General features: G+C 39.6%; 1 protein-coding gene across 1 annotated transcript; it reads right to left on the bottom strand.

Annotated features, from left to right (window-relative positions):
* Nucleotides 1–413: 413 nt before the first annotated feature.
* Nucleotides 414–22,422, bottom strand: LOC136767876 (zinc-binding protein A33-like). The gene is made up of 10 exons (XM_066721930.1): nt 22,300–22,422; nt 16,150–16,286; nt 14,496–14,600; nt 13,552–13,638; nt 9,010–9,156; nt 8,523–8,606; nt 4,532–4,558; nt 4,111–4,137; nt 1,357–1,383; nt 414–968 (listed from the first exon to the last, which is right to left on the bottom strand). Exons 2-10 carry the CDS (start codon nt 16,253–16,255, stop codon nt 424–426), a joined length of 1,155 nt encoding a protein of 384 aa, XP_066578027.1. The 5' UTR covers nt 16,256–16,286; nt 22,300–22,422; the 3' UTR covers nt 414–423.
* Between the last annotated feature and the right edge of the window lie 925 nt (nt 22,423–23,347).

Below are 23,347 nucleotides of genomic sequence, written 5' to 3'. Positions count from 1 at the left end.
CTGTAGTTCAACAAGTTAAATCCCTGCTAACACACAAAGTTGCCACAACCTTGTAGAAACATAATTTACGTTGGTACAACGTGGTAGAACTGTGTGTTACTATCTGGAGCCCAGAGCCTCCAGTGTTGAAGAGGCCAGTCCTGTGAGACGGACCACAGACACTGTCCAGTGCAGTCACCTCACAGCAGCTCACTGGCTCAAAACCACACAGCGCCAATACTGAGGGACTGTCAGGACCGCTCTGGAACTAACATTATCACAAGCAGGATACAGACATATTTAATGATCCCCTAAATAACGCAAAATTCTCTCACATATAGAATCTCCTGATATAACTGATCTTATCATTGTTATTACTCTCACTGTTTATTGTTTCTGCTCAACCCCCCCTTCCCCCCTCCCCCGACAGAGAATCTGCCTCCTTCAGTCTGTGGGACGGACAGGAGAGATGATCAGTGGGGCTGCATTTTTACCGTCCCCATTGAGACCAGGGTTGAAGTATGGATAGAGTTTCTCAGTGAAGGTGTCAGTGAAAGTGTAGATATGAGACCTGGCCTCCACATTGTAAAAGGAGACCTGCCCCCCCTCATAATCCACAAACACCCCCACCTTCTGGGGCTTCAGGCTCAGGAGGAGAGGGACATAGGGGTGAGTGGCAGCCTTGTACTCATTCCCATTCCTCAGCCACACAGTCCAGTATCCATTTTTAGGACTCACTGTAATCCTCCCTTTCCTGATGACAGACTCTCTGGCGACTCCTAAATCCCACTTCGGTTTCTCCCCCACCTCCACCTCCCAGTAGTGTCTCCCTGAACTGAAACCCTCCTTTCCCAGGACATTGACAGCAGAATCAAATCTCTCTGGATTGTCAGGGAGAGCCTGTCGTTTGTTTCCATGTCTCACTTGTTTCCCATCCTCAGACAGGATGAGACTGGGATGAGCTGTATTGGGGTCCAGAGTCACATCCACTGTGGAGCAGAGAGGACATGATGAATACAGTCTCACTGGTTGTGACTTATTTTTTACATTTTCCTTGTTCATTTGTATTTAAAAAATTTAGAGATTTTTACGAATATCCACTGCTGCCTTAAAATGAAATGAAAATTATTTCCTTTCCAGTCAGGTTAGCTTTGATACCACAGAGTTACTGAACCACAAACAAGGAAGGCTGAAATATATTTGTATATTGAAATATATTAAATCACTGAACTGGAGGTGTCAGGATTAGGTCCAGGGAGAAGCAGGGCTAAAGGAAATTCCCTCTAATGCTATTAAACCTTCTTGTCTTGCACCATGAACCAATTAAAAGCAAACAAACAATATTTTCTAATGACAGATAATGAATCACAATATTACCTGCTGCTTCACAAAGCCACATCCACACTGAAAAAGAGAAGTAGACTGATTTATATTACCTTGATAGTGTAATTTACAAAAAGTATACATATTTTTTTGTATTTTTCTGCAATTTTAAGCCAAGGGGCCTCATTCATTGAAGCCCACAAAGTTCTGCAATATCAGTTATAACTAATAATTTGTTTATCTGAACCAGTGAGACTTATTTAACACATTGGAAGCAGGCAGTGATTTAAAGAGAATAATAGGTTGCTAATTCAACCACAGTTATCAGAGAAAGATAATACCTCAGAAAGGTGGATTTGATATTGTCATTACCATGGGATCTCATTTGTCTAATAAACAGGCTACAGGATGCTGCATGTTATCACTCAGGCAGACCCCCCTCTCTGCATGCTTTAACTAGTACAATGAATAGTAACTCAGCCTATTTTGAGCATGGATGATGACTTGCCAACATCCAACAGTTTTTGCAGTAAATGCTGAATTACTGCCATAGGGCAGGTGACCAGGTAATTTATTTATTTATTTATTTATTAGCAGACACCCTTGTCCAGGGTGACTTACAAAATATAAGAGCATGCACTCTATCCAGACACATAGCCACGGGAACGTATTCTGAACAAGGGGTGTTGGAAAAGAAGGGGGGGGGGGCTGTGACTTAATAGAATTGGGCCAAAGACAGGGACTCCAGTGCTCTCGCTTTGACATTATTTCCTTTCAATTATTATTTTTTGCTTTTGACATAATTATTTTTGTTTACAATTCTAAACATTTATATTTCGAAATTTTATTTTTTATTAGATTATTATTTTTTATCTTTTTTCATCTTTTATCTTCTTTATCTTTTTTAACTTTATTTTTGTTTACAATATTTTTTGTTTTGAATTCGTTACTTATGGCACTAATTTGAGCCCATACCTAGTGGAAACCCCCTGGACCGGAATGGCCATGGGGCAAAAGTACTATAAGCATCCCATCATGCAGAGGAAAACCTGTCCCAACAAGTTTCACGGTGGTAGAAAACTGACAGTGTAGCGCAGCATACAGGGCTGATCACCTCACATTGATATAGCATTATATATTACCAGGACATGCTGTAGTACTGGACACAGGTAGGTACCAGGTGGAAGTACAGCACTGGAGAGAGCTTAATTAGTAAGCTTTACACCAGTGAGAATCTGTGAATTAAGACATGATAGAGAATGGCACCCAAAACAGTCCCTATATGGATATATAGAATTACAGTATATAGCTTGAAGTATATAGATAAATACTGATAGAAACAAACCTGATAATGTGTCAGTGCCTGCCTGTGCACTAAGGTGCAGGGGGAGTGGCAGGGAAAAATACAGTGCAGATCAGAAAATGAGGATAAAAAATATCAAAGTCCTTGAATATCCCTTGGAGCAAGATGAATATTATTATTGATAAGTGGAAGGTATGAGGCACCACCACGACCCTGCCTAAAATAGGCAATCCCTCCAAATGATGACTGAGCAAGGAGATTGATCAGACAGGCTACCAAGAGGCCAATGGCAACTCTGCAAGAGCTACAGGCTGCTATGATAAAGGTCAACATGTGACAGCTATGCCCTGAACACTCCAAAAATCTGACCTGTATGATACTCAAGAAATCCCTACTTGTGGAGTATGGTGTGTCGATCAAACCAATATAGTTCGCACACACAAACCAATATATTATGGCCTGTTTGGGCCCCCTTAAAATATAAAAACAAGTTTACTTATGGAAATCAAAAGCATACACAGCTACACAGCACTAGGTGCTACACACCTGTTTTGGACACACAGTAGCAGTCATGTACATAATACTGTGTTTGATTCTGTGACGACCTACATACATAAAGACAATTATGTTCTGAGTAATATTTATTAATACTACGTCCACAATATTGTGTGTGTACTGCAATAATATACGGTATGAGCCTCGTTGTTTGCCCTGTCAGGACAATAGAGGTGTGCACTACTATATGACCTAGGAGGTGTGCATTAGGGATGTGTCCAGATGTGATTTATATTTAGATATATGTGTGTGTGTGTGTGTGTGTGTGTGTGTGCGTGTGTGTGCGTGTGTGTGTACAATTAACAGAACATGAAACATGGCACTCGCATCTGTCCAGCAAACTGTCTTCATTCATCCACCTGCAGAGTCCTGTTGTTTTAATGCTGTGGCTTATTAACATATGGTAATGACTCGGTAATTGGAAACATGAGATGCAAATGTATTCCGGGCTGACGACATTAAACCTGCGCATAGCAATCGAAATTGAATTGCATGAAAAACTTAATTAGACTGAATATACCAGTCTGCAGTATATTAGCACGGCGCATTCATCCAATAACTTCACAAAACCGTGTTCAAACAGTGGGGATAATAGCACACTGAAAAGTGGTGCAGGTGGGTTTGGGAGGCGCAAAGAGGCTTGCGCACACAGGAAAACAATGCTATATTCCAATGTTGCGCAAAGATCTGCGCCATATTGGAATATCTCCTTTTTTGGCCAAGTCGCATTTTTCTTGCGCGGTTCTCATTATGTGCGGAAATTGCGCTAAGTTTGAATATCGGATCCTATATACCTAATTATTTGAAATAATTGTAAGAATATGCATCGCTCATGACAAAGAAGTTGACTATTATTCTGAGAGCAACATTAATAGATATTTGAATGGGAACTACATCACAACATGCAGTTTCTCTACTGGAAAGTCATTCACATTTGTTAAGTGATTTACCTGGTTTAAGGACAACTCCCTCCTTTCCTGTTGATAAGCAGACACTGTGTTACAGGTGTATTGTGTTTCTACATTACATTATTCATATAGACTTTCTGAACAACAAAGACAACACTTTTACATATACACAAAACTTCAACTTTGATCATAAACACTTAGATAATGATATCTGCTTTCCATATAGTGTGAAGATTGTAGTAAAATGTTTAAATCAACATCAAACTCCCAAAGTATCTTATATTACTATAAAAAATCTAATTAGTAATTAAATTGTGTTTCTTTACAAGATATGTTTATTAATTGACACTGTTAAAACAATCTTATTTTAATTTACCACTGATAAAATATAAACTTCCAAATTATCTTAAATCAAATGGTATTGAATAATAATAAAAATGTTACAATCAAAAGTCCAACTTACTTGAATATTCAGATAATACACCATCGACTGAAAACAGAATGAACAGTTAGAGAGCATGTTGCCATAGTATTGAGAAAAAAGTTTTCCACCTGAACTAGAAACAGATGGATTTCCTTGTAGTTCAATAAATCAGAGAAATTGAGATAGTAATAGTATTAGACACTGTCCATATATTTTTCATGTGTAAACAAAGATGCAAAAACACATGAGATAAAGCTCAGTGCAAGACTGACAGATTTTCACTGATCATCACAACTTATTACAGTTCTACTCTATTGCTGAAACCAGGGCTGGACCAGGGCATTGGTAAGATTTAATTGTGGGGCCCCCACCTCGCTGCACATTTTAGTGGTGCCCATCTTTATGGCACAGATACATTCTCTCTTTGGTAAAACTAAAAGACACACACAACATTTTTTTGACATTAACATACACTGTACATGTTGAAGAAATACATTTAGTAATAAATACAATGCTAAATAGTGCACCATTTAAATAACAGCAATAACTAATAAACTGTCTAGATAAAAAACACCCACACCAAAAGTACTCAGTACTGAAAATACAATATTGCACAGTGCACACTATAAAACTAAATTAAATAATAAGTACAACACTATCAGAAATCATTAGCTGACAACTAGCAACTACTGTAGTGGTTAACTACTAGATTATCATTATCATCATTTGGATGGAAACTGGGTCCATGACAATTCATCCCCACCATTATATGTTCTCCACTTGAGCATTTGTAACCATGAGTGCATTCACTTATTGAGCCAGAGAACACACATATGTGTATATATAGTAGGCAGGCTATATAAATATATATAAATACACACACAACTATTTTGTATTATTTATTATAATGTCTGTTTGAACTGATACATTAATTTGAGACTATAACCTCAATAATTCAGTTTTATAAAAATAGTCATGACAGCTGGCAGCGAGGGCTGAAGGCTACTTAAAATAGGTTTCATATTAATAATGTATATTGCTTGGTGCAGTGGTTAGGGAATAGCACTGAAAACCTGGTCATCTGGGTTCAAGTCCTGATTGGGATTTGTTATTTGTTATGTGTACATTATTAGTATTATTTTTCCTGGAGTTAAACGGTATCTGTCGTGACTATTTGTATAAAACTTAATTATTGGGGTTATAGTCTCAAGTTAATTTATCAATTAAAAACATGAAGTATAATAAATAATACAAAATAGTTGTGTGTCTGTATTTATATATATATATATATATATATATATATATATATATATATATATATATATATATATATATATATATCCTACCTGCTATAGATACATGTGTGTGTTCTATGGCTCTACAATAAGTGAATGCACTAATGGTTACAAATGCTCAGGTGGAGAACGTATAATGAGGGGGCGAATTGTCGTGGGGACGAATTGTCATGGGGACCAATTATCATGGGGGCAAATTGTCATGGATCCAATTAAAATAGGTTTCATATTAGAATTATATATTAGTTGGTTCAGTAGTTAGGGAATGGCCCTGCCATCCTGATGATCTGGGTTTGATTCCTACTTGTTATTTTTTCATGTGTACATTATTATTATTATTTTTTAAATATATAATTTCCTGGAGACTTGTATTCACCTATTATTATTATTATTTTTATTTCTTGGCAGACGCCCTTATCCAGGGCGACTTACAACATAAGTGCAAAAATACAGAGAAGTACAAGGCATCAATCATTACAAATTCAACTTAGCTAAAATATAGCAATTCAAAATACTTAGAAACTCAGCGGCGGAAACAGCTGATTTCCAATTAAGACGCATATTTCTAGCAGCGCACAAATCTAAAGTTGTGCAACCCCCTCCTGTTTCAGTTACAGGCAGAGCTCCACCGAGTAGATCTGTGATTGGGAAGCACCAGAAATGTGTCTGGCTGGATGTGTCCATAGTCACAATCGCTCTGATTTCGACTAAATGACACAGAATCAAGCATTTAAGGTCTCCAATTTTCAACATTTTATGGAGTCTTGAATTACTTATTCTGCTACGGACTCATTGTGCCCCCCCCCTGCGAATATCTGGATATGCCACTGTCTATGACATCTCTGCCTTGAGCCTTCTCGTCCTCTTGTCTCCTGTTTCTTTTTTCTGCACCCGACGGGTCTGCTCTTTTAAAAGAGCACCTCTCTGCACCTTGCTGCGCTTTTGTACCATTTGTAAGTATCATTTGGAATATTTGACTTAGCGGCCTATAAATAATTTCCCTCATTTCTTTAAGTAATGTTGGAAATATACCATCTGGCCCAGGAGATTTGTTTGTTTTTAATTCTGCTAGTCCTTTTAGTACCTCCTCCTCATTTATCCTGATCTCTCTTAGGGTTTGACTGGACTGATTGTTAACCTGTGGCATGTCATCTGTTTTTTCTTTTATAAAAACCTCTGTAAAATACTCATTTAGAACATTTCCCACATCTTGTTTGTTTTCCAAGATACTTCCGTTTTTGCCCTTTATCTGTTTCACTTCCTTCTTTATTGAACTCTTGCTGTTGTAATGTTGAAAAAAGCTCTTTGCATTAGCTTTAGCTCCAAGAGCTATGTTTCTATCTATTTCCCTCTTTGCTTTCCTGATTCCTTTCTTAAGGTCTCTATGCAAATCTACATATTCTTTGTATTTTGTTTAATCTCCATCCTTTTTGTATGCGCTATACAACATTTTCTTTCTCTTGATATTTTTTTGCATACTTCTATTAACCATTTTGGCCAATGTTTTCTGGTCCTCAATTTGCTAAGTTTTGGTACAAATTTCTCCTGAGCCTCAAGTAGTATATTCTTAAAATATAACCATCCATTTTCAACTGAATCTGTATCCAGTGTGCTCCAGTCTACCTCTTCTAAGTGCCACCTCATACCTTCAAGGTTTGCTTTTCTACAATAGTAGACCATTGTTTTAGACTTAGTCCTTGTTTTATGAAAGAATGCCTCAAAGCTAACCATATTGTGATCACAATTTGCCATTGGTTCTCTAACTACTGTCCCTCTGACTCTATCTTGGTCATTTGAAAAGATCAAGTCAATACATGCGCTCTCTCTGGTTGGTTCCCTGACAAATTTAGTTAGAAAGCAGTCATTTACCATCTCAACCATTTCTATTTCTGCTTGTGTAGTCCCCACTGGGCTTTCCCAGTCTAAGTTTGGGAAATTGAAATCCCCCATTATAACAGCCACATCCTTGCTACATGCAGTCCTGATTACACTGTACTTCCAAAGGTGCATCTAACAAATATTGACTGAAGGAGGTGATTACTTATGCATTCAAGTATTTGTTTTGTATTTGTAATTAATGTAGAACACTTTGCAGATTATATTTTTCACTTTGACGTTGTGGACATTTTCTGTGTTGATCAGTGGCAAAAACACCTGATTTAATCCATTCTGATTTCATGTTGTAACACAATAAAATGTGGAAAAGTCCAAGGGGGGTGAATACTTTTGAGAGCCACTGTAATTGTCTTTGTCCATGAAAACTGTGCTTCTGTGACACAGTTACAACTTTTTTTTATTTAGAGGACTAAGTTGGAAAGGTGATTTTCAAAAGGGGAAGATGTAGCTTAGAAAGTAATTTCTAAAACCTTGATGAAGTTACTAAATTAACCATTTAAAGGGGATTATCTACAATATATCCAGTTACCACTTTTAATCCTTTAATTTATTATTGCAATGTTTTGATGACATCATTCAGACTTTCAAAAGTTTAATGAGGCACACATCTTATTATGCTCCTGTTGAAAATGATACTGAAAGTCTTGTGTCACTTTTGAAACTAGTGTTCTTTTGCTTGCTTTGTTGCTTGTTACAGCCAGGAGTCACACCTATTACTCTTCATCCCCACCCCTTATCCAGTGTCAATTAGCAAATTACAAAGACGTAAACCTGTTTAACTGTGCAGCTAACTTAACCTGTCTCAAATACAACACACAGAGATAGACATGAATACAAACCATTACAGCTGGCATTCAAACTGTTGTATCTGCTCTGTAGAATGGAGATTTCATTCTCCTTGTTCTGCAGTTCCTTCTTCAGTTCTAGGTGTTAAAGATCACAATGGAATTATATATTAGTACAAAGTATGACATCATAAATGGACCCACCTCAGCCATTGATTAGTCTCAGAATACCCCTATTCACAAACATTACATTCACAGTTCTCAACAGCAGTCATAGTTCACGTCAAATCATGAAAACAGAATAGTTTATAAGCAAATATTGATAAGCACCTTATGTTGATCAATGAAGCAAGACACATATCCATCCCTGTTGTACATTGTCCCAAGTAAAAGGAGGACAGATTGGACCACCATAACACGTCTCAGTTCTATTAATATTGAAATGTTTCTACTAATATAGTGTTTAAACTTGAATGCCTAACAATTATAATAATAATCAAAGACAACGGGATTATAATGAAGTATGGCAGTGCATATTCACCAGTGTTGGATCTGTTTGTGAGGAGATTAATCTCTATAAAATTCTTAACATTTCTCAAAAAGTCTGAAAACTCTTGCTGAAGGCTGGAATGGTTTGTCTGTAGATTGGAGATTTCATTGTCCTTGTTCTGCAGTTGTTTCCTCAGTTCTAGATGTAAAAGACAACAACAGCATAATTATATTTTAGAACACAGTATAACATAATAAATGGATTTCATATGAGGTTTAGTCTTTTATATATATATGGGCTGCCCTGCACCTATCCGGACCCTGGGGGAGGGAGGATATCGGCAGAAGAGATGACTTGCTGTTCCCATCTGACTGGCCCCTCTATAAAAAAAGGAAGGATTTTTGACTGGATTGTTAGTTGTAGGCCTGTGTCTTGTCTGTGTTTGCTATTGGCTATTAGGTATGTGTAGTTAGGGATCTGTTTCATTTGTAGGTAAACTCAAAGAAGAGTTAGGTTTTGCTTTCAGTTTCGGTTTGTCTGTGTTGTTTTGAGCACCCAAGCACTGTAATAAACTCACACTTATTTACACCATACCCTGACCTTAAACGTCGCCTGAGAGCCCTGACACCATGTCCAACCCCACTTGGTCACTATATATATATACACTCACCTAAAGGATTATTAGGAACACCATACTAATACTGTGTTTGACCCCCTTTCGCCTTCAGAACTGCCTTAATTCTACGTGGCATTGATTCAACAAGGTGCTGAAAGCATTCTTTAGAAATGTTGGCCCATATTGATAGGATAGCATCTTGCAGTTGATGGAGATTTGTGGGATGCACATCCAGGGCACGAAGCTCCCGTTCCACCACATCCCAAAGATGCTCTATTGGGTTGAGATCTGGTGACTGTGGGGGCCAGTTTAGTACAGTGAACTCATTGTCATGTTCAAGAAACCAATTTGAAATGATTTGACCTTTGTAACATGGTGCATTATCCTGCTGGAAGTAGCCATCAGAGGATGGGTACATGGTGGTCATAAAGGGATGGACATGGTCAGAAACAATGCTCAGGTAGGCCGTGGCATTTAAACGATGCCCAATTGGCACTAAGGGGCCTAAAGTGTGCCAAGAAAACATCCCCCACACCATTACACCACCACCACCAGCCTGCACAGTGGTAACAAGGCATGATGGATCCATGTTCTCATTCTGTTTATGCCAAATTCTGACTCTACCATCTGAATGTCTCAACAGAAATCGAGACTCATCAGACCAGGCAACATTTTTCCAGTCTTCAACTGTCCAATTTTGGTGAGCTTGTGCAAATTGTAGCCTCTTTTTCCTATTTGTAGTGGAGATGAGTGGTACCCGGTGGGGTCTTCTGCTGTTGTAGCCCATCCGCCTCAAGGTTGTACGTGTTGTGGCTTCACAAATGCTTTGCTGCATACCTCGGTTGTAACGAGTGGTTATTTCAGTCAAAGTTGCTCTTCTATCAGCTTGAATCAGTCGGCACATTCTCCTCTGACCTCTAGCATCAACAAGGCATTTTCGCCCACAGGACTGCCGCATACTGGATGTTTTTCCCTTTTCACACCATTCTTTGTAAACCCTAGAAATGGTTGTGCGTGAAAATCCCAGTAACTGAGCAGATTGTGAAATACTCAGACCGGCCCGTCTGGCACCAACAACCATGCCACGCTCAAAATTGCTTAAATCACCTTTCTTTCCCATTCAGACATTCAGTTTGGAGTTCAGGAGATTGTCTTGACCAGGACCACACCCCTAAATGCATTGAAGCAACTGCCATGTGATTGGTTGGTTAGATAATTGCATTAATGAGAAATTGAACAGGTGTTCCTAATAATCCTTTAGGTGAGTGTGTGTATATATATATATATATATATATATATATATATATATATATATATATATATATAAATATATACACACACAGTTAGGTCCATAAATATTTGGACAATGACACAATTGTCATCATTTTGGCTCTGTATGCCACCACAATGGATTTGAAAGTTGCTTTAAGTGTAGACTTTCATCTTTAATGTGAGGGTAGTTACATGCAAATTGGGTGAACGGTGTAGGAATTACACCCATTTCTATATGTGGTCACCCAATTTTAGGGGCTCAAAAGTAATTGCACAATTGGCTGCTCAGCTGTCTCAGCTGTTCCATGGCCAGGTGTGCGTTATTCCCTCAGTTAAATTACAGGTAAGCAGATCTAGATTTGATTTCAAGTGGGTCATTTGCATTTGGAATATGTTGCTGTTAACCCTCAATATGAAATCCAAAGAGCTGCCACTGTGAGTGAAGCAAGCCATCATTAGGCTGAGAAATCAAAACAAACCAATCAGAGAGATAGCAAAAACTATTTGGTACATTCTTAAAAAGAAATAATGCACTGGTGAGCTCAGGAACACCAAAAGGCACGCAAGACCACGGACAACAACTGTGGTGAAGAAACCCCGTTCACAACAGTTGGCCAGATTAAGAACACCCTCCAGCAGGTAGGTGTATCTGTGTCACAGTCAACAATCAAGAGAAGACTTCACCAGAGTAAATACAGAGGGTTTACCACAAGATGTAAACCATAGGTAAGCCTCAAAAACAGGAAGAGCAAATTAGAGTTTGCCAGAAACATCTAAAGAACCTTGGGCACGGGCATGTATGGCTGCTGACGGAACTGGTTCCCTTGTATATAGAGCCCCTAAAATTGGGAGGATCAAATATAAAAATGGGTGTAATTCTTACACCGTTCACCCAATTTGGATGCAACTACCGTCACATTAAAAATGAAAGTCTACACTTAAAGCACATACTGATCATTTCCTTTCAAATCCATTGTGGTGGTGTACAGTCAAAATGATGACAGTGTCACTGTTCACATATTTATGGACCTAACTGTAGGTGTGTATATACATACTGTGTATATATATATATATATATATATATAATATTTTTAATACAATTAATCACATTTCTCTGTTTTGAGCACCCATAGTTGAACCACAGATGTGATCGTGATGGAGAAGAAAGGTGGGTTAATGAATGGCTGTTTCAGTTATAAAACTTGTTTCAGATGGTTCAACAGACAAAAAGTGATAAGTGTGAACCTGAATTTCAAGATGATAGAAGCACATCATGTTTGAACTATGAGGCTACCTAACAGCCAAACATGAATTTTACAGTTTTATTTTCCTAAAACTAAAAATGTAGTTGATTTAAAAAATAATGATAGCACAACACAACCATTGTAAAAATTATGACAGGCAGCCTAATCACACCATTTTAAATTGATTTCATTTCACAATGTGTGTGTTTTGATTGAGGTGCCACTGCTTCTGCGGTAGTTGGTGTATGCCGCTTTCCAGGCAGCAGCCTTTCACTGCACCCCCTTGAGGGCCCCCTGGCTGCACACACTGTTATTTCCTATTTAATATTGAAAAAATGATTGAGCTGCAATCATCATTTGTTCTTCTTACTACTGAATTTACTTTCTAATCCATACTGATTGACGTGTGCCACATGTCCGGTCTATATCTAGTCTAGCATAGTCTACTTGTCTGCTGCATGCATGTCAGTAGCTAGCTAGTGTAGCCTAGTTTAAACTTGTAGGAAAAACTGATAGAAAGTACAAGTCATCCAGATGTTATGGCTGGTACATCTGCTGCTAGCTCTGCTGTTGCTAACAGTGACACGATAGACATGGACAAGTGCAACGAGAAAAGGAACTCCACAAAACAGCATACAATATGGCACGTTTTCTTATTTCATATCTATACACATTTTATTTTTTGCATATATCAACCTGCTTCATTCAATATGCAGTGATAGTAATGCTTATTTTTTGGGGTTTGTATATTCTATGATCTGGGACATGCTCCACTCCCTTTACGTAAACCCTCTCTCCTCCCCTGACCTATGACTTTAAAACTCTTCAAAAGCTTTACTAAAAGTGCAGATTTTCTTTTAACTGTATTCACTTTTCAGTTTAGTTAATCTGATGATTTAACTGCATTTAAAGGGGAACTTTTTCAGTACAGAACACTTATAATGACAAAGGAGAAAACTCTTGAGACATTTTTTGTTGTTGTTGACAATTTTGTACTGGATTGCTGGAAACAAGATTTGATTGAAAGATTTCCTTGGGGTTATTTTACACCCATTCTGCTAGAATTACACTCATATAGAATGTAAATGTTTTATGTCATTTTAAAATGTGATTAAGTATGCAATTGATTATGACGATTACAAAAATTTATCATTTGACAGTCCAAATATATATGCACAAACAATAGGTTATGCAAGAGTTGTATACACAATTGTACACTCACATTATTTTTATATTTTAATTCTCTTAATTTTTTCTTTGACTTTGTATGTCATTATGTCCAGTTCTCAAATGTATTTATTAGACATATGATTCCCTGACATTAGATTTGAATTATAATAAACACAAACTTATTGTAAACTTATTACAAACTTATTATAATTCTTAGTAATATTTCATTATTGTGTTGACCACATGTAAAAGTATAAATAAATGACAGCACAGATAAGTAGATGTGAATACCAGTTATCTCAGTGTTGCTGTTCTCCTGCTCACTGTGCCGTCCTCTCACCCTGAGGAAAGTTTGCTCGTCTACTGAATCAAGGGAAGCTGAAAGTAAACCAAACACACAAACAACAAATATTGTGACACAGTAAGGGGCAGAGTACTTGAAGAAAGACATATGTGTATGTACTTTGTTCTCCCTATAAGGACCATGCCCAGAGCACTGTGTTGTTAAACACCTTGAGGGAAAGATGTAGAGGTGACTGGGTGAATGTTTACCATTTGTTGCAAGGAATTCTGCCTTTGCGTGCTTATTTTGTAGTGTACTGGCTTTTGATCATTGGACTGGACTGAAAGCCTGATTTGGAAGACCACCCTGGAACAGAAAAGGACAATGCTTATGGATGGACCCTGGCTTTCACACTCCAAACTATGAGACTGCCTATGCCATTGGGGAAAATTAGTAGTGGCCTGATGATAGCTACGGCTGTCTGCATAGGTGAGTCAGCCCCCAAACAAAGGACTAGGCTTATTGTTTTCCTCACCAGTATATATATTTTGTTTACTTGAATGCTCAGACTGAACTTCTTAGGGTAAAATTAGTTACAGTAAATGTCAGCAAAAACCACCATACAAAGCATCGAGTTACAATGCTTTTAATTCTGTAATTTTACATTAGTGTAGTGCAAATAACAGAATTAAACAGTTATATATGAATGGGTTTATCTTAGTGTTAAATGCCTTTTTAAATGTGTTTTGTTCTAAATGTCTGATTGCTGATTAAAACGTGAGTGAGGTAAAATTGTTCAGGACTCAGGTGTCCTGAGGTGTCACACAGGTGTCACACTATCTAGATGTGAGTCCTCTATCAGCACAGCTGCAGTATTCCTCAGTGTCAGCCTGCTGTCCAGTCCAGAGTGGGAGCATCTCTGACAGTGAACTCCTGCTTGTTCAATACTCACAGTACATAGCCAGTCCAGAGATGAGAGTGAGGATCCACACACAGACAAGGAGCAGTGAGATCCTCTTGTACAGAGACACTCTCCCATCACTGCTCTTCTGAGGTCCTGGGAAAAAGAGCAGGTTCCTCCGAAGACCTTTTTTTTAAATAATCACTTTGACAATGTGACAATGTGAACAAGCACATTAGCACATTTACTTTAGTTGAGTGAGACTGCTCCTGTGCAGAGCAAAAGTGGCATGAGTGTTCTCCTGCTGCCCACTATATATAACATATGTATGTGTGTGTGGGGGGGTGCTGTCTGTGTGTTGGGGGGTGGGGCTGTTTGTGGTGTGTGCGTGTTGTGTTCGTGTGCATGCTTGTGTTATGGCGGGGAAGTTCCAGGGTTAAGGGCTAGCCCCGCACGGGAACACAGGAGGTGCCATGATTGGGGGAGACAGTCACGGGGCCGGAGGGCATAAATAGGGGTGCCCAGTTCCCACGCAGAGGAGTTGTTGCAGAGACGAGTTGGCGTTGAATTAGGAGTGTGTGGAGAGCGTGAGAGGGAGTAGTGGGACAGAGGGTCGCTCCAGCCTGAAGACTACCTGTGTTCAATAAAATTCCTGTTTGTGGTTAACCCTGCAACCTCTCCGTCATTCCTGCCATTGGTGGTGAACTCCCACGACAATATGGCAAACAAAAAGCCCGTACCGTTACAATATCAATATCTGGACTTCATAGTAACAATATTTAAACTGAAACTTGGGCTCAAAATGGATGTTGATGCATAGCATGCATTTTTCAATAGATTCCTTGTTTCTTTCTTACAATTTAAGCCTGAAGATCACAGATCCCCAGTTTAAAAAGTCTCCCGAATTAAATTGATATCTGTAAGCCTATCTAGATTGCATGTGAACTCCACCGTCTGAATTTACTATTCTGGACACATTAGGTTCAGGTTGAGAGAGATTAATAAAAAAAGAATTTAAATGCTCTATTTTAATTTTCTGGGTACAAGGCTGAACTATGACAGACATCACATTAAACTAAAATAGATTTGACTTGAGTCATGACACAGTAGTGTTACAGTCATCATGAGATTGCCCTGAACGCCAGTCCATCTAAAACATTTTGATACAGACGTCTCTTGCTCTTAATTGCATTTGACTGCTGTTGTCACTCTGAAGAAATATGTTTTTACTCTTTCTGCTTTGAGTTAAAGTTACAGAACTGCACTCCACTACAGCAGCCGGATAGTAAAGATCTTTCGAGCCCAGCTTCACTCTTCATCGTGCCGTTTTAAATGTGGAATGAATGTGAAATGTTACATTTATTTTTGGTTGGCATGTGATTATATATGATATCCCCCTTTGAAAAAATGATATCAGTAATAAGGAAAGTATCTTAATCTGATATCCTAATATATGATTTAATATAGATAAATATAGTAGATATATTCTGGATTAATTTATAAGACCAAGCATACCCAAATACTCAGGTGCATCTTCATCTTGCAAAAATTAATTCAATTAAATGCATGAATAAGCAGAATTATGTTGAATTATATTTGTTGGGAGATTAAATTCCAACCTAACAAATATAGAAACTTGTATACAGAGAAAATATTCACAATCAGAAAGTCTGACTGTGTTTTTAGATTGGATTCTGAACTGTACCTTCAGTGCTTCTTGGCAGGGATGTCCCTGGTTCAGGTTGTTTCATCGTTGATGAAGGATTGGCAGGTTTATGGTCCAAATTCTCACACAGGTTGTCTTTCTTCATATCTGTTATACTGCGGTCAGACGAAGTTGCTCTGTGATATAAGGGGGAATGTATTGTTGATTTATTCCTGAGTGCTTAAGACCACACTGGCAGGGCTGCCCACACTCACACATATTGCATGTGACACAAACATTTTAACACAATTACACACCTACTCATGTGACACAAACGTTTTAACACAATTTCACACCTACTCATGTGACACAAACGTTTTAACACAATTACACACCTACTCATGTGACACAAATGTTTTAACACAATTACACACCTACTCATGTGACACATGGCTGTATCTCAGGCAGGTGGACTAGTGAGTTCTGTTTGTCCAAAAGTAGACCTTCCAGAGAAAGCAGATACTTCCAGAAAATGTTGAGTGAGAGCCAGAATGGGAGGGGGGTTGCAAAGTGGGGAGTTCACACTAAGCACTTCTTTAAAATTGGCAGCCCAGCATTGGGAGGCAGAGCACGTTTCTTTGATGAGCTCATCATTGTTTTTAATAAATACAATAATAGTAAATAAATGTATGACAAAACACTAAAAATAATAATGCAATTTAATTTTCCTAATTATATTTGTTCACTTGATTAGTATATTGTTTTTATAAATGAATGTGCTATTTGGTTAATACAGATATGTTCTGTTTGTCACTAGCTAATACTGCTAATAATTAATTGTAATTATAATTTATTAGCAAATCTGTTATTCAAAGAACTCTCTAGGAGTGGTAAATGGATAGAGAGGAGAGAGAGGGGGGGGGAGAGGGAGAGAGAGAGAATAAGGAAGTGTGTTCAAATAAAACTCTGAATTGAAAGGAAAGTGGTCTGCTTGAGCCTCTACCCACGCCAGAGTAAGGAGACCCAGGGTTACCCATCTTACAATATTAAAGTACACATGTATAATGCCAATGCAAATGTGGGAGTGAGAATAGTTTGTATGTGATTGAAGGACATGCTCTGTTCTGGAGAGGCAAACAGGGTCACATGTAGACTCTTACAAAGGCAGCTCCCACACATAAATAAAACACAAGAGGCTTAGACTGGGATTCATCATTATAGGGTATAACAAGTCTACCAGAAACACACACATAACATGTCTAGTTCTCTTGATTGTATTTATGTATTTTATAATAATAATGGCATGCTGTAGAATATCTTCACAATGCCAGAATCCTACCTTTTCTAGAATAATAGATTTCACCTTATGGTGTATATACCACAGTAAACCTTAATAAGGCTCTGGACCCTCATACAGCTCATCCCAGCATCACCCTGTCTGTGGATAGAAAACCAGTGAGAAAGACAGGTTTCTCCAACAGTCCAGAGACAGAGAATTGTATTATTGTGGCAGTTATTGCAGTTCAGAGAGACTCTGCTTGGAGGTGGATGTGGAGGAGACTGACTGGACTGTAAGAGTTGCCAGGGAGTTCATCAACAGAATGGGGTGGAATTACATACACCAATCAGCCATAACATTATGAACATCTGCCTAATATTGTGTATTTTGCCACTTTTGCAGACAAAACAGCCCTGACCCATCGTGGCATGGACTCCACTAGACCTCTGAAGGTGTGCTGTGGTATCTGGCACCAAGACATTAGCAGCAGATCCTTTAAGTCCTGTAAGTTGCGAGGTGGGGCCTCCATGGATCGGACTTGTTTGGCCAGCACATCCCACAGATGCACGATTGGATTGAGATCTGGGGAATTTGGAGGCCAAGTCAACACCTTGAACTCGTGATTCATCAGACCAGGCCACCTTCTTCCATTGCTCTGTGGTCCAGTTCTGATGTTCAAGTGTCCATTGTAGGTGCTTTCGGCAGCGGACAGGGGTCAGCATGGGCACCCTGACTGGTCTGTGGCTACGCAGCCCCATACGCAACAAACTGCGATGCACTGTGTGTTCTGATCAGAACCAGCATTCACTTTTTCAGCAATTTGAGCTACAGTAGCTCGTCTGTTGGATCGGACCACACAGGCCAGAACTTCGCTCCCCACGTGCAACAGTGAGCCTTGGCTGCCCATGACCCTGTCGCCTGTTCACCGCTTTTCCTTCCTTGGACCACTTTTGATAGGTACTGACCACAGCAGACCGGGAACACCCCACAAGAGATGCAGTTTTGGAGATGCTCTGACCCAGTCTTCTAGCCATCACAATCTGGCCCTTGTCAAAGTCGCTCAGATCCTTACGCTTGCCCATTTTTCCTGCTTCTAATACATCAACTTTGAGGACAAAACGTTCACTTGCTGCCTAATATCTCCCACCCACTAACAGGTGCCATGATAATGAGATTATCAGTGTTATTCACTTCACCTGTCAGTGGTCATAATGTTATGGCTGATCGGTGAATAATGCTATATAAAAGAGGAAACCATTTCACAAGACCAAACAGAATCTGCCTGCCTGTGACCGATGTTTTTTTTGGTGCTAATTTAAGAGTCCTCAGTATATAAATGGTTTCTGCAGGAACAGTTTCAACTTCAGTAACCTCTTTTTTAAACCTCATTCTAAATCTATTTTGCATCCTGATTTTCTGTTCATCGTACCATACAAATTGCATTCAGAGCAGTTTTCAGTTCTTCACTCTCAATAACTGCTATTGCCCAACATTAACACACAAATGCTGGTTGAGCACACATTCGTCAATGCATGTCTACATTTAGTTAGTCATTTTGGCAGTGTCACAATCACAGGCTGAACTCTTCACTGTCCCCAGATGTCGCCCACATCCTAGTTCTTGATTTACTTCCCCACTTAAATTTTCCATCCACCTAATAATTAAATTAACAGTCCAATCACTTACAACTGTCACCTGACCCTCATTCCCTTTCTCACCCATTCCAGCTATACACTCACCTAAAGGATTATTAGGAAAACCTGTTCAATTTCTCATTAATGTAATTATCTAATCAACCAATCACATGGCAGTTGCTTCAATGCATTTAGGGGTGTGGTCCTGGTCAAGACAATCTCCTGAACTCCAAACTGAATGTCTGAATGGGAAAGAAAGGTGATTTAAGCAATTTTGAGCGTGGCATGGTTGTTGGTGCCAGACGGGCCGGTCTGAGTATTTCACAATCTGCTCAGTTACTGGGATTTTCACGCACAACCATTCCTAGGGTTTACAAAGAATGGTGTGAAAAGGGAAAAACATCCAGTATGCGGCAGTCCTGTGGGCGAAAATGCCTTGTTGATGCTAGAGGTCAGAGGAGAATGGGCCGACTGATTCAAGCTGATAGAAGAGCAACTTTGACTGAAATAACCACTCGTTACAACCGAGGTATGCAGCAAAGCATTTGTGAAGCCACAACACATACAACCTTGAGGCGGATGGGCTACAACAGCAGAAGACCCCACCGGGTACCACTCATCTCCGCTACAAATAGGAAAAAGAGGCTACAATTTGCACAAGCTCACCAAAATTGGACAGTTGAAGACTGGAAAAATGTTGCCTGGTCTGATGAGTCTCGATTTCTGTTGAGACATTCAGATGGTAGAGTCAGAATTTGGCGTAAACAGAATGAGAACATGGATCCATCATGCCTTGTTACCACTGTGCAGGCTGGTGGTGGTGGTGTAATGGTGTGGGGGATGTTTTCTTGGCACACTTTAGGCCCCTTAGTGCCAATTGGGCATCGTTTAAATGCCACGGCCTACCTGAGCATTGTTTCTGACCATGTCCATCCCTTTATGACCACCATGTACCCATCCTCTGATGGCTACTTCCAGCAGGATAATGCACCATGTCACAAAGGTCCAATCATTTCAAATTGCTTTCTTGAACATGACAATGAGTTCACTGTACTAAACTGGCCCCCACAGTCACCAGATCTCAACCCAATAGAGCATCTTTGGGATGTGGTGGAACGGGAGCTTCGTGCCCTGGATGTGCATCCCACAAATCTCCATCAACTGCAAGATGCTATCCTATCAATATGGGCCAACATTTCTAAAGAATGCTTTCAGCACCTTGTTGAATCAATGCCACATAGAATTAAGGCAGTTCTGAAGGCGAAAGGGGGTCAAACACAGTATTAGTATGGTGTTCCTAATAATCCTTTAGGTGAGTGTATATATCCCTTTGTTAGGTGCATTCAGCGTGAAGTTTTGTATATGTTTCAGTTGCAACTCTCCTCTCCTCTCCTCTCCTCTCCTCTCCTCTCCTCTCCTCTGTGTTATTTCATTTAAGGCTTTATTTTTGTCTGCATTTCCCCCCAGAATTACCAATTTTCTTATGATTAGTTGCTCAACTATTGCAGTTTCACAGGACTTAGACTAAGGCTGAGACTTAAAGTAAGACCTTTTTAGTGCAACTGGCTGCAGTTTGTTCATGATAAATGGGAGATAATCAGCAACCCTGTCCTATTAACGGGCAGACACCTAGAGAAAACGATACTCAATGATATAAATGCTTTCTGAGCCTTTATTCACTATTTATCGCAGCACAGCAAGCCTCAGTGTAGCAGTTACTAAAATAAAGAATTGTACAGAACAAACACTGATGCTTTACTAATACATTGATACTAGCACAGGGGGCATTTACATCAGTCTGTTTAGGGATTGATATTTCACCTATAATGTGACTGTCATGGTCCCCTAGCGCTCCCCCCTCTATCCCCACTAGGCGCCGCCATTTCCCTGCCTTCTCCCTGCTCTCGTCACTCTGTCTATTAACATTCCGGTCACCCATGTGCACTGTTCTATCCCTCTGTTCCCATTCGCCCTGCACCTCCCAAGCCTGGTTCCTGCTTCCCTTTAATATCCCCTCACTTCCCTCAGTCGGGGCGAAGTTTTGTCAGTTCCTACTGAAATTCCGAGCCCTTGTTCCTCCAAGCCCTGTTCTTCCGAGCATTGCCCGTGACCATGACCACATCTCAGTCTAGCCTCCATTGCCCTGATCCGCCAGTACCCGACCCACGCCTGTCCAATCATCTTGCGATCCAGCACTGCACTTGGGTCCCCTGTTCTTGACTCCCCGAGGTTAAACGTGACAGTGACAATACAATTTCTTGACTTTTCAACAAAGTCAAGTCCCTGGCATAATTTATTTTGAAATCTCCAAGTGTTCAAAATAATTGAAAAGCTCCAATTAGGCATGTAATCAGTTCAAGGAAGTCTCAGCCCACTACAAATTTTTCACTTTGATTATTTTGATTATATGCACGTATTTCATATTTCACATGTTAATTTGTGTTCTTCCCCTCCAGTCCCCTTGCAGTTGCAATGTTTGTCTGAATAATTGAATGGAGTATTTAAAGCCCCTGTGTCTGCAGTTTAGTGGAGAGACAGAGCAGAGGCAGTGGGGAGCGAGTGTGGAAAATAAAAAAATGTGTTTTAAATTCCTCACTGCTGATCCTCTCACCTGCACTGCTCACTGGTTGTTTGTGTTTTGTGATTGTATGTATTTTAATCCGTCATAAATCCTTTGCATTTTAATTGATTTGAAAGTATTAAATAAACCATGTACATGTAAACCATTTGATTATTCTAGCCCGCCTACAGCACAACATTGGAGCAACAAGCAAGCAAATACCCACTGGAAGACTCCATACAGAACGCACAGATATTTACCATATGTAGTAAAGATATTTGTTCCGTATGTGGATAAAGGGATCAATTTCTGAATATGAAAACAATAAGGATCACACATTTCATATCTATTAGAAATATGGATTCCATGCATTTTAAAATAAAGGAGATGGTTTTCAAAGATACTGTAGTCTGTACTTTGTATATTTAATAGGTTGAAAATATTTTTAATAGATTATTAATTAAGTAAGTTTCTACAATATATGTTTCAGAAGATACAATAAATATGCATCACAGGGCAGGGTACACCCTCGATGGGACACCAGGCCTGAATTATGGAATCCACTCCGCTCATTTTGTGTCGTCTAACCCATAATCTGCAAATGCGGCTCACTGTGCAGGTCTAAGCAGTTAAATGCACTGTACCGGTGGCCCGCTGGACCGGCCCATGTATTTCTGTGGGTCGCAGCAAGTAGCTGAGATGGCCAGAGGCCGAAGCAGCAGATTGGATGGACTTACTTGATGAAGGCTTGTGATGCGTCGGCTTCTTGATGATGAAACAGAATCAGACACCCAGATCAGATCACATTTACAGGGTCTTGGAGCTGTCAGCACCAATACTGACCACTGTGGACTCTGGACAGTACAGTGCTCTTCATAAGGGAAAAAAGGGAACTGGTTTCAATTTCGACATTACCAGGAAAGACAAACATCTCCTCCCCTCCCTCCTCCACTTCCTCTCCCCTTCTCCTCTGCCCTGTGCTAAGTAGAGATGTAGAGATTAGGGAGAAGCTGTAGCATGTCTTAACTTTCCATCCTGTCCACACAGTGCTGAGTTAATAATAATATTACAGTTTTTTCCCACGTGTTTACACTCAAACTGGATCTTGAGGCATTGTGATCTGTAACTAATTTAACAGAACCACACAACAAATCTGAAATACTTCTGGCACATGTTCGTTTCCATGCAGATTCTATAACATGTTTGGCAAAACACAACACGCAATTCTGTACATTTGGCACAACCTTCACTACTCAAATCTCTTTTGTGCAAATGAAAAAGATAAGCTCAATTACCCATTGATCACATTCACTCTTCACATGTGCAACTGCGTAAGAGTTCACTTTGCAATCAGAAGTTTTGTATGGATCCAAAGGCCACAGGTGAGGACTGCTGTGTGTGTGGAGAACAATGGAAGAAAACTCGTCAGAGAGGGGGAGAGAGAGAAGGAGAGGGACATGGAGAGGAAAAGTGAGAGGAGGAGGAGAGGATGGAACATCATAGCGGTACCTGGCCAGTGTGGGGGAAATGTCACCTAATGCACAGCTATGAGCCACAATGGTGTTCTCTACCACCATGCCATCCTAGCCGGACCACACTGTCCCTCTCTTTAATTTACTGAACACGCTTTATAACAATGTATTTCAGCCAGAGCTGAGAGGGCCAGGGGATGCTGAGCAGCACATGTAGGTTCTCATTTGGGAACAGCGTGAGTTTCCATTGGGACAGGTCCACAACTGGTTCCATAACAGTCATTGGTTTACAGTTCTGGGTCTCCCACCCTAT

The sequence above is a fragment of the Amia ocellicauda genome, chromosome 14 (genome assembly GCF_036373705.1).
Source record: "Amia ocellicauda isolate fAmiCal2 chromosome 14, fAmiCal2.hap1, whole genome shotgun sequence".
Lineage (NCBI taxonomy): Eukaryota > Metazoa > Chordata > Actinopteri > Amiiformes > Amiidae > Amia > Amia ocellicauda.
The sequence above is the reverse complement of the archived record's forward strand: the minus strand, read 5'-3'. Positions and strand labels throughout refer to the sequence as shown.

Coding starts and splice junctions, on each gene's coding strand:
- LOC136767876 (XM_066721930.1), bottom strand. CDS start 16,255: ATGAAGAAAGACAACCTGTGTGAGAATTTGGACCATAAACCTGCCAAT. Junction 14,601..16,149: donor CCTGCCAAGAAGCACTGAAG/GTACAGTTCAGA, acceptor TCTTTTTCCCAG/GACCTCAGAAGAGCAGTGAT. Junction 4,138..4,531: donor TGTATTATCTGAATATTCAA/GTAAGTTGGACT, acceptor GCTTATCAACAG/GAAAGGAGGGAGTTGTCCTT.